General features: G+C 42.0%; 1 protein-coding gene across 3 annotated transcripts in view; it reads left to right on the top strand.

The window, feature by feature from the left end:
• PPARD (peroxisome proliferator activated receptor delta) overlaps positions 1 to 16,748 on the top strand; it is a 404,486-nt gene that overhangs the window by 356,600 nt on the left and 31,138 nt on the right. For all 3 annotated transcript variants that reach the window (XM_073670643.1, XM_073670644.1, XM_073670642.1), the window contains 2 exons: positions 4,648 to 4,835; positions 5,592 to 6,042. In XM_073670643.1, the coding sequence (XP_073526744.1) occupies positions 4,648 to 4,835; positions 5,592 to 6,042 (639 nt within the window). The remainder of the gene's footprint in view (positions 1 to 4,647; positions 4,836 to 5,591; positions 6,043 to 16,748) is intronic.

Genomic DNA, 16,748 nt, shown 5'->3' with positions numbered 1-16,748 from the left:
AAATGCAAATCACAGAAACTTGGAATAAGGGGATAGGAATGGAAAGAAGGACAATAGGGCGAGACTGGAGATGGGGAAAAAGGGTGTAAAGGTTGAGGGAAAATAGGATATGGGGAAGAAAAATAACAAAGAAATAGAGTCGCTGTGAATCATCTTAGTCATATACATATACAGTGGGTACAGAAAGTATTCAGACCCCTTTAAATTTTTCATTCTTTGTTTCATTGCAGCCATTTAGTAAATTCTAAAAAGTTTGTTTTGTTTCTCATTAACCCTTTTACCCCCGAGGGTGATTTGCACGTTAATGACCGGGCCAAATTTTACAAATCTGACCACTGTCACTTTACACCTCTGGAATGCTTTAATGGATCCTGCTTATTCTGAGATTTTTTTTTCATGACATATTGTACTTCATGATAATGGTAAAATTTCTTTGATATCACTTGCGTTTATTTGTGAAAAAATCTGAAATTTTGGAAAAATTTAGAAAATTTCACAATTTTCAAAATTTGAATTTTTATGCCCTTAAATCAGAGAGATATGTCACACAAAATAGTTAATAAATAACATTTCCCACATGTCTACTTTACATCAGCACAGTTTTGGAACCAAAATTTTTTTTTATTAGGGAGCTATAAGGGTTAAAAGTTGACCAGCCATTTCTCATTTTTACAACAAAATTTACAAAACCATTTTTTTAGGGACCACATCACATTTGAAGTGACTTTGAGAGGTCTTTATGACAGAAAATACCCAAAAGAGACGCCACTCTAAAAACTGCACACCTCAAGCTCAAAACCACATTCAAGAAGTTTATTAACCCTTCAGGTGCTTCACAGGAATTTTTGGAATGGGGAAGAAAAAAATGAACATTTAACTTTTTTCACAAAAAGGTTACTTTAGACACAATTTTTTTTATTTTTGCAGGGGTAACAGAAAAAAATGGACCCCATGGAAAAAACACTGTTTGGGCGCACGGCAGGGCTCAGACTTTTTGAATGTAAAATTTGCTTGAATAATTAGCGAACGCCATGTTGCTTTTAGAGAGCCCCTGATGTGCCTAAACAGTGGAAACCCCCCATAAGTGATACCATTTTGGAAACTAGACCCCTCAGGGAACTTATCTAGATGTGTGATGAGCACCTTGAACCCCCAGGTGCTTCACAGAAGTTTAGAACATCGAGCCGTGAAAATAAAATTTTCACATTTTTCCCACAAAAATGTTTTTCAGCCCCCAGTTTTGCATTTTCATAAGGGTAACAGGAGAAATTGCACCATGCAACTTGTTGTGCAATCTCTCCTGAGTAAGCCGATACCCATATGTGGGTGGAAACTACTGTTTGGGCACACGGCAGGGCACAGAAGGGAAGGAGCACCATTTGACTTTTTGAGTGTAAAATTTGCTTGAATAATTAAGGGACGCCATGTTGCGTTTGGAGAGCCCCTGATGTGCCTAAACAGTGGAAACCCCCCATTAGTGACACCATTTTGGAAACTAGACCCTTCAGGGAACTTATCTACATGTGTGGTGAGCACCTTGAACCCCCAGGTGCTTCACAGAAGTTTATAACATGGTGCCGTGAAAATAAAAAAAATCTAACTTTTTCCACAAAAATGATCTTTTAGCCCCAATTTTTTTATTTTCACAAGGGTAAGAGGAGAAAATGGAACATATAAACTGTTGTTCGATTTCTCCTGAGTACCCCAATACCCCATATGTTGGGAAAATACACTGTTTGGGCGCATGTCAGGGTTCAGAAGGGAAGGAGCACTGTGTGACTTATTGAACGCAAAATTGGCTGGAATCAAGATCGGACGCCATGTCGCATTTTGGGTGCCCCTGATGTGCTTAAATAGTAGAAACCCCCCACAATTGACTCCATTTTAGAAACTAGACCTCTCAAGGATTTTATCAAGGGGTATAATGTACATTTTGAACCCAGAGGTACAACAGAATTTGATAACATTAGGTCGTCATTAGGCCGACAGAGTCATGTGTCGGCTTGTTTTTTGTGGGACAAGTTGAAGTTTTTATTGGTACCATTTTTGGGCATGTGATATTTTTTGATCGCTTTCTATTCCGATTTTTGGGAGGCAGAATAAACAAAAACCAACAATTCCAGAATTTTTTTTTTTTATGCCGTTCTGCATGTGGTAAAATTGGGAAGGCAGCTTTATTCTTAGGGTCAGTATGTTTACAGCTGTACCACATTTATATATTTTTTTATGTTTTGGCGCTTTTACACAATAAAAACTAATTTCTAGAAAAAATAATTCTTTTGTATCTCTTTACTCTGAGAGCTAGAACTTTTTTATTTTTCAGATGATGGAGCTCTCTGGTGGCTTGGTTTTTGCGGGACAAGGTGACGTTTTCAGCGGTACCATTTTTGTTTACATTCGTCTTTTTGATCGCATGTTATTCCACTTTTTGTTTGGCGGTATGATGATAAAGCATTGTTTTTGCTTCATTTTTTTTTTTTTTTTTTTTACCGTGCTCACTAAAGGGGTTAACTAGTGGGACATTTTTATAGGTCTGATCATTCCGAACGTGGCAATACCAAATATGTGTACTTTTATTGGTTTATTTTATTTTTTTTCATAATAAATAAATATTATGGGTACAATATATTTTTATTTTTGGGGCATTATTTTTTTCAGTTTTTTTTTTCACTTTCCTACCCTTTTTTTAACTTTTACACATTGTCCCACTATGGGACTTTCACTTTTTGCAGCCTGATCGGCTGTATAGCATAGAGAGCAGCAGCTCCCTATGCCATGCAGCCTGTCAGCGCTGCACACAGGGAGACATTACTTTGGTCATGCACTGCGCATGACCAAAGTAACGTCCTGCCTCCTGGTGACCCGGATGTTGTCATGACGACATCGGGTCGTCATGACAACATCCGGGAGCCGCTGCAGACATCGCTGGAGGCCGGAACAGAGGTGAGTTCCGGCGCTTACCCCCCCCTTACCCCCGCAATGCTGCAATCGACTTTGATCACAGCATTGTGGGTGTTAATGTGTAGAGAGCGTTGCAGGATGGGATTTTTGTTGATTTCCAATTACTAGCTAACAATTTTTGTAACCAGTAAAATATGGATTATGATAAATCTAATTTTAGGTTAAAAATCATCTATTTCGAGAGAAAGCAATGAAAGATCTGGAGCAAATGGAATTGTAATGTTTGTTACTTTCTGTAAGGGGATGGTTGCAAACAACTTTATTAAATAATGGAAAGCAACCGAACCCGGGGTCCGCGATGCAGCCTAGAGGACTGCGGCCGGACACCTTCCGGGTAAGAAGGTAAAACAACCAACTAATGTATAAATCCCTCCAGTGTTGCTTCACACCGGGACGGGAAAAGGGATTTGCACTATCTCCGTTAACTGCACGAGAGATGTGCGACAAATAACGTAGCCGTGGCCCTGTTAACTGCACAGAGGCTACGCAGCTTGCGCTAGGAAGTGTGTGTGACTCACGCCGGCGTGTACGTGCTCCCAGCCGGTGTGCGACCGGACTCCGGAGTAACTCTCCACATGACTAGCAGGTGGTATCAGGGATATGGAGCCCGCGGTCTGCTTGGGGTGTATAGCGACCCCCTTCACGGAGCCAGACTGTCAAACGGAAACTACCTGCCTCCCTCCAGCTAAGACTGCCTATCCCCAGCTAAACCTGCCTGTCCGAAGCTAGGCCTGCCTAAGCAACCTGTGCTAAACAGCCGAGCGAACTCTGGCATCGGCAGGTCACGGAGAGAGCAGATAGAGAACACGTGAAGCCCAAACAGACAAGCGTCCACACAGAAACGCAACCTTAGCTCAATGATCAGAGCATGCTGCCATGGTTGTGGGCAGCCTATTTAAAGACTAAGCCCTGCCCACTGTCGCATTATTGGTCGCACTACTGATGACGTCACCTGCAGCCAATCAGGCGGTGCCAGGTCACCGGATCAGCTGACACCAAAGCACCAATCACGGTCCGCCATGTCACGGGTATGCTCAGTGCAGTGCATCCTGGACTTAGGCTGTAGCAGCCCTTGTTCCACTCCGCAACCTATGCTTAACATTACTAGCAACAAAGACCCAAGAGACAGCCTGTACTTCTCATGTGCTGGCTAGGTGTTGGGACTGATGGTGATGCTAAGCAGCATCTGCCCTGGCTGGACTAGAATGGGAGACCACTGATGGTTCTGACCCAATTTCAGGTCCAGCAACCCCATGACACTTAGCACTTTCTTTAGAAGGGTATATACATAGCTTTTTGATTTTAGGACATTCCCAAAAGATATGACAGAGGTTCGCCTTGTAACCGCAGCATAAATCTGATGACCCTCTTATCTAAACACAGACTCCATTCTGTGAGCAAGAAAATACATGTACAAAAGTCAAAATGGAGTCAGGTTAGATAAAATAACTCCTACTCTCACAAGTATGAACTTCTATTTTTTTTTTTATTTTTTTATTTCAGCCAGCAATAAAAAGGCATTCACTACTGAAGATTGCCAATTTTATCTCATCTATTTATTATTAGTTACCACAATTAGTTTCCTATTGGTTAAGACTTCTGAAAGAAGTGCCAATCTTCTAGATTTTAACTGATTTTTACCAATGGGTAACCTAGTTCTTTACTTTTCATTTTAAACTTTTTCAGCAATTAGGTTTGGTCGAATGCCAGAAGCAGAAAGGAGACGTCTTGTCCAGCCTTCCACGAAGGACACAGATTCTCCAGTGTCTGACTTGGTGGCTCTTTCCCAGGAAATCCACTCTTCTTATATGAGTACATTCACCATGACAAAGAAAAGAGCACGGGATATTCTGACTGGCAAGTGTAGCATTTCGGTGAGGAATGTGATAATACTGACCAACTAACAATGGCAAGAAAACAAAAGTAAACTACTAATCAATATAAAAGTTATCTATATTAAGTAAAAATGAAATGATTTATTATACTGACAATTTATGTAAATCCCCGACTACTAACTTTAAAGCAGCTAATTACGTCAATTAGTTTTTGATTGGACTCACAATAATACATTACCCATAATAAAGGTGGCCATACATATTATACTTAGATGAGTAAAACCTGCCAATCACCTAATGTGTATGATTTGTCCATTTGTTTTTCACTGGGAATTGATCAGTCAACAACATCAATAATTGGTTACAAAGCAGTATATGGTCCAGCTGCACAGAATATCCACAGTCTGTAAAATATAAGGAGATCCACAGCACTCCAAACTGCTATACTTTAAATCACTTTTTGGAGTGGTGCAAATCTTGTATTTCATGCTCAGCAAACATCTATTCGGACTGTTTTGGGAAATGGTATGGTCATGCACGTTGGATTTAGCAAACCGATCTTACATTCTCCAGGGAGATAATCCACTGCAGGCACCTCTAGCAGATGCTTAGTTATCTCTTCCCACTAAGAACACATGCACACTTGGTTTGGACATGTATGGGGAGTTTGTTCGGAATAGCTTTTTGTCAAATGAGTGTTAAGCTAGCCTTACATGTTGACATCAAAATTTATGTTCAGCAGCAAGCTATTCAATGACTTAATACAATATCCACTGCATCATCCTTTTCCTTTAGCCTTTTGTGATACACAACATGGAAACCTTATGGGAGGCAGAAAAAGGAACAGTCTGGGACCAACTGCCAACACAGGACCCTCCTGGAACAGAGATTGGAGTTCATGTATTTTACCGGTGTCAGTGCACTTCTGTGGAGACTGTTCGAGCACTTACTGACTTTGCCAAGAGCATACCAGGTTTCAGTACACTCTACCTCAATGATCAGGTTACACTCCTTAAATATGGAGTCCACGAAGCAATATTTTGCATGCTTGCCTCACTTATGAACAAAGATGGGCTACTGGTTGCTGGAGGTCGTGGCTTTGTCACTCGTGAATTCTTACGCAGCCTTCGTCTTCCCTTCTGTCACATCATGGAACCCAAATTCAACTTTGCCTCTAAGTTCAATGCACTGGAACTTAACGACAGTGACCTGGCGCTCTTTGTGGCTGCTATCATCCTTTGTGGTGGTTAGAGACTTATCAACATTTTTTCATGCCTTTTTGTATCACTTTAAAACTTTGCCTTATTATTCTTCCTTCTTTCCTAACCTTTGCATTGCAAAATAACATTACTTGATGTAAGCTGAAGTCTAAACCTAAGTAATTGCTGATTAAAAGGTCATTTTGCATATTACATTTTCTACTAACAGTACCTGCAGTGGTCTCCTGTCTTAAATGTCCCCCTATATTTTCATACATAGACTCAAAATAACATCACATAGATAGGTATGACTGTAATTCTCTAAAAACGATTGATGGGTAATATAATGCTATTTGTTGCACTTGGCTGGATTATTGCATGGTTGATTTAGTCCTCTATCTATGTCTTGAGTCAACAATAGTGATTTATAGTAGTACCTTACGGATTTTATGATCAATATGTAAATCGCCTTAAAAATAAGCAAAAGTTCACAGACTACCTACTTCAACTGTCAGGGTACAAAATGACCAACATGCCAATATAATTTCTCATCAGCACACATTGTTGCTAGTTGAATACAACCAAAACTCTTCCCGATTCGAGTGGCCCATGGCCACATGGTTTTGTTTCAAAATCATGCGGCAATTGACCACCACCCTTTGGCTTAGTTTCACCTGCATGTTGCGTGGCACCCTATATAGTCTCTCCTTTACAAACAGCATACTAATGAGACTAACAAGCCCAATTACAGACACACCTGTATGCAGAATATGGCATTTTTTAACTTTGGGGACCAGTGCCACTGCTGGTGTGGAGGTTTCACCAATTTAAGATACACTAGGTAACTGCTCTCCTCCAAATTAAATATGTCCGAGTGCATGCAGAGAAGCTAATTAACCAAATATGCTAATCTGGTTGAAAAACTTCATTCTGAGACTGAACCACGCAAAATGGCATACTTTATTACGTAGACATGGGGTTATATAGTATTCTACTCCTAGGTGGTAAAATTCATTGCTCTTTCTGATAACTTGGCACACTGCAATTTGCTTATCCATCTCTTGGCCTCAATAACGCCTTAGGAATTCTGATGGGAGGGGTGAAGTCGTCTCTCAGCGCCATCTTTGCCAACTCGACATGAATTTCTCTGTTATCAGCCATGCACATGCATACGTCATTCCCAGGAAATCATTAAGTTGTTCATGTCTACAATAAGAACAGAAACTGTTAAATATATATTCTTTAACTATTAACATAATCCATGTGCATATACACATTTGCATACATACATACACATAGATTATTCCATCATCTCTATATTAATTCACACTGATTAGGTAATCTATTAAAATAAACTAATTGATTTTAGGGGGGTCTGTCAAGGTAAAATATATATATTATAGAAAATCAATTATTTGCTTTTAATATTCATATGCTAAAAATCAGAGGGGGAGAAGGAATTGACCCTATGTTAAGACTATTCTGGAACCCTACGATGTGGCGGGCTCCCTGTTCCTTTTAGATGGACCCACCGACGTTTCCTAAATCTAACTCAAACGAAGACCTACAGGGAAGGGATGGAGACCCTAAAAGATCTAGTGACTGGGTAATCGAGGGCCACCCCTAACACAGAAATATGGATATTAACTTTACAAACTCATTTACTTCCGGTGATCTCTCTGGTACAACACCTTTGTTCTAAGGGGAACTGTTTGTTCATAGGCCTCTTCATTAGATTCTTCGGACAAGACGCTGACAGGTACTGCTGCATCTACTGTTTTGGCAATTAACCTCTTGACACAGGGAATCACACAGATCAGCAATACACTAATTAGAATTATCACACTTAGTAAAATAATTCCCCCTTCGATTAACCAACTCTTCCAATCTCTCATCCAAGAAAAATATTTTTCCCAGTGATCAGTCACACCTGAATTCCTTTCCAGTTCTTCGCTTAAATTTGTCAACTTTTTGAGAGCCTTAGTAACTTTCCCTGTGGGGCCGGTATTGTCCGGGATATAAGTACAACAATGCTTACCTATCATTTTGCATATCCCTCCTTTTTCTGCAAGTAACATATCCAGAGCTATTCTGTTTTGGAAGGCCATGGTAGATGTGGGTGTTAGTTGGTCAGCTATCCCTTGTAAGGCATCTTTGGTGTAATTGACAAATCTTTGTTGGTTATAATATATGTAATTTATCCAATCTACGTTCTTGTTAACGGTTATTATGGGTATTATGGACTCAAATCCCGCCTTCACTTGGTCTCGGGCCTTGAATTCATCTGGCACCCCCCTAGGCACTCCGAGAACATCAATATATATATATGTGGGTCAAAACTGCCTTTAGCGCTAACTTCTCTCATGGCCCTGTATGTACCTGCAAACACAGCCTTTATTTCCTCTTTGGATTCCTGGGCCTCAGATATAAGGTAAACAGACATTATTGCTTTAGTTAAGGCACAGTCCCCAGTCCATTTGCCCTCTAGTCTAGTCCTAATCTTCATGTCACCACAAATCCAGTATACGTCACTACTCAATCTCTCATACCCCCTACAAGATATTATCCCACAGCAATCAAATTGGAAAGTCACCACACTCAAGGAAGTGTACCAGAAAACTGGAATATCATTCTCTTTAGTAATAATTGTTTGGAATGCACGTGTTACCATAACAAAGGCTTCCCCCATAGCTACCGTCATCAGAAAAAGGAACATCAGGGTTGTGGGTCTGAGACCGCTTTCTTGCAATGGGATGTGTGGACCCATGATGTTCAGCCTTCGACCTTCACAGCTGTAGGTGATGTAAGCAACACTTGGTAGGGCCCTTCAAATCTGGCATCCAGTGTGCCTAGCACGTGATTCTTTATCCAGACAAAATCTCCAGACTGGAGGCTGTGAGTACCTGGTTCAAGATCTGAGTCTGGAACAGAAGAGATCACTGGAGCATGTGTTAGTTTTAACTTTTTAGCAAGTCCGACAACAAAATTCACAAGCTTATCATTCCCTGAACTAAGCTGCTGTGGGTAATATCGACCCATTCTAGGTGGCCCCCCAAACAAGATCTCATATGGTGTGAGCCCTGTGGGTTGTCTCGGGGTATTTCGGACTGAGTATAGGGCAATAGACAGCACCTCCGGCCATGGAAGTGACAATTCTTTACTGGCTTTAAGAATTTGGTTTTTCAAAGTGCCATTCATCCTTTCAACTTTGCCACTACTTTGAGGATGATAATGAATATGCAGGCCCAAATCCGCCCCAATCATCTCCCAGATTGATTTGGTAACTTCTGCAGTGAAGGCGGGTCCTTGATCACTTTCAATCACTTCTGGAATCCCGAATCTGCAGATAAGTTCTGCCAGAAGCCTTTTCACTGTGGTTCCAGCAGTCATGTTGGCCACTGGGTATGCTTCTGTCCAGCCGGAAAACATATCCACCACCACCAGAACATATTCATGTCTTCTACTCTTGGGTAATTGCATATGATCAATTTGGATTCTCTGGAAAGGATACCGTGACTTTGCCAGCTTCTTCTTTGGCACATGTTCTGTTCTTCCAGGATTACAAGTGTTTCAAATCTCACAGCTCCTAGTATAGTTTGTAGCAAGAGCTGAGATCTTGGGTGCAATATAGAGTTTATTCATAGCTGATTCTTCCCTCTATGTACCTTTCCATGAGCCCACTGAACCACTGCAGGATACAGTGCTCTTGGCAGACATATTCTTCTTCCCACTCTCCAGATTCTGTCATTACAAAACATTCCTCCCCTTCTAATCCATCCTTGTTTTTCTTCTTCTGTTACCGCATTCTGCCGGTCCACTAAAGTCCTGTGTGCCAGATTCTCTTCCAGTCTTTTCTCCTCTTCATCTTCTTCCTCTTCTTGTTCCATCCCCAAATTTCTCATTCCCGTTTCTTCTTCATCACCTCGTTGTCTCTGACTCCTGGTGAGCACAAACACCTCCGTACCCCCCGACACCTCTGCTTCCTCTGGAAAAAAAATTTCCATAGCTGCTGCTTTTGCTGTAATGTCAGCCAGATGATTCTCCTTGGCTTCCTCCGAATTCAGTTTCCCATGAGCCCTAATTTTGACCACAGCCACTTGACTAGGTAACTTCAGAGCTTCTAGAAGAGTTCTCACTGCCACTGCGTTCCGGATTGGAGCTCCACTGGCTGTCTTGTAGCCCCACAGGGCAATCCCGAATCCATACCTCGAGTCCGTGTAGATACTGGCTACTCAACTCTCTGCGCACTTTGGTCAGAGCATACAGTTCGGCCTCTTGAGCTGACATATAAGATGGCAGTGGTCTAGCAGAAACAACTGTTGGTGGGGACACCACCCCATATCCGGTATGGTAAGTTCCATATTCATCTGCATATCTGGACCCGTCAGTGTACAGTATCATATCCGCTTCAGGTAGTGGCTGTTCAGAGACAGTAGGTAGGTGAGAGGTTTCTGCCTTCATGACCTCAAGGCAATCATGGTCCCTCGAATCAGCATATTGTATCAATGTGACTTCAGGGTTCTCACTCTTCCAGGGCTGGAGACAGGTATTTAAGGTCAATGTGAAGTGATGAGGAGAGTTCTGAGCTCCTTGAGGCATAACGGTCCAGGTGTACTGCACTCCTCTGTGTGTAAAAGCAAAAAGATACTGACAGTCTGGATGCAGAGGCACACTGAAGAAGGCCAAGTTAATTACTGTAAAATGCGTTGCCTCAGGGGGAATTTCACTGAGTAATGTATGTGGATTTGGCACCACTGGGGTCTCCAGGATTGTAACTGCATTCACAGCTCTCAGATCTTGCACCATCCTAAATTTATCCGGTTCTCCTCTTGCAGTTTTCTTCTTCACTGGAAACAATGGAGTATTAGCAGGAGAAACACAGGGAATTAATGCTCCTTTCTTGAGTAATTCTTGGATCTGGGCATCTAATGACGCTTCTTGGGCTGCTTTCAGTGGGTACTGTGGGAGTCTGGGAATCCGTGCACCTTCTTTCAGGAAAACTTGGACTGGCGAGACAGGCAGCCGGCCTACAGTACAGACCAAAAGTTTGGACACACCTTCTCATTTTAAGATTTTTCTGTATTTTCATGACTATGAAAATTGTACATTCACACTGAAGGCATCAAAACTATGAATTAACACATGTGGAATTATATATTTAACAAAAAAGTGTGAAACAGCTGAAAATATGTCTTATATTCTAGGTTCTTCAAAGTAGCCACCTTTTGCTTTGATGACTGCTTTGCACACTCTTGGCATTCTCTTGATGAGCTTCAAGAGGTAGTCACCGGAAATGGTCTTCCAACAACCTTGAAGGAGTTCCCAGAGATGCTTAGCACTTGTTGACCCTTTTGCCTTCACTCTGCGGTCCAGCTCATCCCAAACCATCTCGATTGGATTCAGGTCTGTGACTGTGGAGGCCAGGTCATCTGGCGCAGCACCCCATCACTCTCCTACTTGGTCAAATAGCCCTTACACAGCCTGGAGGTGTGTTTGGGGTCATTGTCCTGTTGAAAAATAAATGATGGTCCAAATAAACGCAAACCGGATGGAATAGCATGCCACTGCAAGATGCTGTGGTAGCCATGCTGGTTCAGTATGCCTTCAATTTTGAATAAATCCCCAACAGTGTCACCAGAAAAGCACCCCCACACCATCACACCTCCTCCTCCATGCTTCACGGTGGGAACCAGGCATGTAGAGTCCATCCGTTCACTTTTTCTGCTTCGCACAAAGACACGGTGGTTGGAACCAAAGATCTCAAATTTGGATTCATCAGACCAAACTACAGATTTCCACTGGTCTGATGTCCATTCCTTGTGTTCTTTAACCCAAACAAGTCTCTTCTGCTTGTTGCCTGTCCTTAGCAGTGGTTTCCTAGCAGATATTTTACCATGAAGGCCTGCTGCACAAAGTCTCCTCTTAACAGTTGTTGTAGAGATGTGTCTGCTGCTAGAACTGTGTGTGGGATTGACCTGGTCTCTAATCTGAGCTGCTGTTAACCTGCGATTTCTGAGGCTGGTGACTCGGATAAACTTATCCTCAGAAGCAGAGGTGACTCTTGGTCTTCCTTTCCTGGAGCGGTCCTCATGTGAGCCAGTTTCTTTGTAGCGCTTGATGGTTTTTGCAACTGCACTTGGGGACACTTTCAAAGTTTGCCCAATTTTTTGGACTGACTGACCTTCATTTCTTAAAATAATGATGGCCACTCATTTTTCTTTACTTAGAATTTGTATTATGGCAAGAAAAAAGCAGCTAACAGTCTATTCAGTAGGACTATCAGCTGTATATCCACCAGACTTCTGCACAACACAACTGATGGTCCCAACCCCAGTTATAAGGCAAGAAATCCCACTTATTAAACCTGATAGGGCACACCTGTGAAGTGAAAACTATTTCCGGTGACTACCTCTTGAAGCTCATCAAGAGAATGCCAAGAGTGTGCAAAGCAGTCATCAAAGCAAAAGGTGGCTACTTTGAAGAACCTAGAATATAAGACATATTTTCAGTTGTTTCACACTTTTTTGTTAAGTATATAATTTCACATGTGTTAATTCATAGTTCTGATGCCTTCAGTGTGAATGTACAATTTTTATAGTCATGAAAATACAGAAAAATCTTTAAATGAGAAGGTGTGTCCAAACTTTTGGTCTGTACTGTAGGCCGGCTGCCTGTCTCGCCAGTCCAAGTTTTCATGCCGGAACTCCGGACTATTAAATAGAGTTTCGGCACTAGGCAAATGAGGATAGAGAGGGACATAGTCTTTTTGGACATAGTCTTTTTGGACATAGTATGCACCATCCGGAGTGACAATCCGACACACTGGTATAGGAGTAAATGTTGTGGTTGATGTTCCGGGTGTAGTGTGTATTGCGGCCTGTATTCCGGGTGCGCCAAGATGGCCGCCACCGGAAGGAAGCACACTACAAGAATGGTGCGTACCACTGGGAAGGAGCACACCCATTGACGTCTGGTCAGAGGCCAGAGGTGATGCAAGGAGAGTTGGAACTTTGGGCGGACATAGGTATAACGAATAAGGATGGGACACTAGGAGTGGCTTGGGTCGTAGTGAGGGGTGGGCCCCCTGGATGGGGCGCGTGACATGCAACACAATAATCTGCTGACCATGGATTCTGCTGACCACAATTAGAACACACCCAACAATTCATTGCGCCGCCATTATAGGGTGGTGACGGAGGCATCTCTCTAACATAGAAATAACTAGTGATGTTCCCTTTGTTATCCCTATCCTCAATTTCCACAAACCCTTCTTTCGATAAACTCAGCGCAACCTTTTTCCACATGTATGCACTTTGTAACAACCCATTATCTTCGAGTTTTCCCCTGTTCTCACAAATTGCTGCATTCAACATATCGTACTGTAATATACCCCCCGGGTACAACCCACACAATGACATTACTTTTTTGTTTTTCTCTACATATTTCCTTCCTTCTTTTCTAGCAACTATATCTTTGGGGTCCTGTTGCTCCTGATCGAGCGACCCCTGCGACACAAACAATGTCTTTAGGTTTTCCATGATTTTGGCTCCAGGCGTTCCGTCCCCTTAGACTTATGATCAGACCAGGCAACTGATACACAAGTAGAATTGTAACAGGTCCCTACACTCCCTACCAAGCACTGAATTGATTCTTTTACGACTTAATGAAGCACCGAAGACCCCGCGCACCCGCGTCCTAGTGACGTCTTAATATACGGCTTAGTGTTTCAGTTGGCTCCCTGCGTATTCCACATCTTAATAGAGGATTGGTTGACCCCTCGTGCCCGCGCCCTAATGGTGCCTTAATACACGACTTATCAGCAACTTCACTCCCCGCGTGCCCCATGACTTAATACACAACTTAATAGAGGATTGGTTGGCCCCGCTTGCCCGCGCCCTAATGGTGTCTTAATACACGACTTATCAGCAACGTCACTCCCCGCTTGCCCGCGTTATAAACAAAGAAATGTTCCTAAATTCTCAAGTGTATACTTGTACGCCCCTGTGTACAAAGATCGTTCTAATGGGACCGAACACCTCAGAAACCACAGAGCAGTAGTTAGCCAGGAGCGACTACACACCAGAGTTCTTGGAATCACACAGCGGGAACCCGCCCAGTCACACGGGGCTGTCCCTAAGGGCCACTCTAGACACTACAAACTCACCAGAGACCGCTCAAAATATGAATAAGCACTATGGATTCATTAAATCAGCAGACTTAACGTATTCAGTGATGAGAGTTGATCAGGCTCTCGCTTTAAGCAGTCCCGGCTCATCCGTAGGTGGTCCGGTGATGGGCACCCCAAGACCTAGAGTCCACTCGAGTGTAATCCGAGTCACGGCACCATTTGTAGAGGTTTCACCAATTTAAGATACACTAGGTAACTGCTCTCCTCCAAATTAAAGATGTCCGAGTGCATGCAGAGAAGCTAATTAACCAGATTTGCTAATCTGGTTGAAAAACTTCACTCAGAGACTGAACCACGCAAATGGCATACTTTATTACGTAGACATGGGGTTATATAGTATTCTCCTTCTAGGTGGGATTAGTAAAATTCATTGCTCTTTCTGATAACTTGGCACACTGCAATTTGCTCATCCATGTATATCTTGGCCTCAGTAACCCTTTAGGAATTCTGATGGGAGGGGTGAAGTCGTCTCTCAGCGCCATCTTTGCCAACTCGACATGAATCTCTCTGTTATCAGCCATGCGCATACGTCATTCCCAGGAAATCATTTAGTTGTTCATGTCTACAATAAGAACAGAAACTGTTAGATATATATTCTTTAACTATTAACATAATCCATGTGCATATGCACATTTGCATACATACATACACATAGATTATTCCATCATCTCTATATTAATTCACACTGATTAGGTAATCTATTAAAAGAAACTAATTGATTTTCTATAATATATATATTTTACCTTGACACTGGTACTTGGCTATCTTTGTCAGTCTCATAGACATTGAATGGCACATTACTGCATTTCTGCTTCAACTGGGAACACAGGATCCCCATTCTTATGATTGATGGCTATGGGTCTCATAGCTGGTATCGTCTCAAGACACTTATCACTTATCCTATCTTTATAGTGGTGCTTTAAAGTTTTTCAACCCTTCATAATTTTCGATATTTCTGAATAAATTTGACCTAAAGATACTGTAGATCTACTTTATTAGATTTTCACACAAGGGACAAGAAAAAAAAGGCAAAAATATTGGAACTATTGTCATATTTTTACATCATGCAAATTATACAAACACATCTTTCAGTGGCAAAAGTATATGAAACTTTGATTTAAATATATGGTGTGACTTACTGTAGAATCAGTTATTGCTTAAGATATTTTGGATAATTGGAGCTTAGACTTGCACATCTACTTGGGAGAAAAGCCCCCAACATATCACAGCTGAAGATGTTTTGTAGGGAGGAATGGACTAAAATTCCTTCGTGAACTGCTCGCTTCATGTCCTTCCACAACATTTCTATAGGATTAAGATCAGGACTTTGATTTGGCCATTCCAAAATGTTTACTTTATTCTTCTTTGACCATTCTTTTTGTAGAGTGACTTGTGTGCTTTGGGTCGTTGTCTTGCTGCATGAACTAAGTTCTCTTCAGATTCAACTCAAGGACAGAAGTGCTGATGGTTTTTCCTTTTAGAATTTGCTATTAGAATTTAGATTTCATTGTTCCATTAATCATGGCATGCCGTCCTGGCCCAGATGTAGCAAAACAGGCCCAAACCAACATACTACTACCACTTTGACAAGATTATATGAGGTTTTTATGTTCTAGAGCAGGGGTCCCCAACCTGTACCTCAGGAGCCACATGTGACTCGTAGTCCCATGAATTGTAGCTAGCGGCTGTCTGCCATCTTAGTGCATTAGGTCCAGGTCTACCAAACAGGTATGAAGAGCACATGTCAAAATAGTGAATTTTGTGCGTAGACCTGCACAGAAGAGCAGATCTGGATGCACATATACTGGCTTAAGGGTTTAGAGATAATTTAAGTATGGTACGCTGGAGACAGGATGATACTACCTGTGAGAGGAGGTGCTTGAAACTGGATGCGACAGTGTGGTGGGAGAGCATGATGGGAGAATACTGAATGGGAGTATTGTGATAACCCCTGGATCTTGGCATACTGCTGTGGGGTGATTTCTGCGGAAAAGCTTTGGTCATCATTGTACCCATATGGGGGTTTTGGTTGCGATTACGGTGAGGAGGGCGGGAGCTGGACGTGGTTTGCAACCATCTCTCAGAGATGAATGTGGCTCTTGAGGTCAGAAAGGTTGGAAACCACTGCTCTAGAGCATTGTTTTCCCTTTTCCAAACATGACACTTGTTATTCAAACCAAAAAGCTCTATTTTGGTCTTTTCCATCCACAAAACATTGTTTCAATAGCCTTTTTGCTTGTCCAGGTGGTCCTAACCAAACTGAAGATGGGCATGAATTTTCTTCTTGAAGAGCAGTGGCTTTCTTCTTGCAATATTGTTTGAGTCCACCTACAGAAGGATTGTAAAATAAGAGAGGCCTTTTAGATGCTAAGAAATTACCCTGGGTTCCTTAGTTATCACATTGAGTATAATAAAGCTGGCTGTTAGAGTGAGCTTCATTAGTCAACCACTCCTGGGGATTGTAAAAATGGTCTTGAATTCCTTCCTTTTGTACATATGCTGTTTGGACTCCAACAATCCAAACGCAAATGGATGTGTAACTTTTTCCCGCCACAAAGGAGATTT

Source organism: Phyllobates terribilis, unplaced genomic scaffold, assembly GCF_046119375.1.
Source record: "Phyllobates terribilis strain yellow unplaced genomic scaffold, ASM4611937v1 Scaffold_2__4_contigs__length_985480577, whole genome shotgun sequence".
Taxonomy (NCBI): Eukaryota; Metazoa; Chordata; class Amphibia; order Anura; family Dendrobatidae; genus Phyllobates; species Phyllobates terribilis.
Note: the sequence above shows the minus strand (reverse complement) of the source record. Positions and strands in the feature narration are given on the sequence as shown.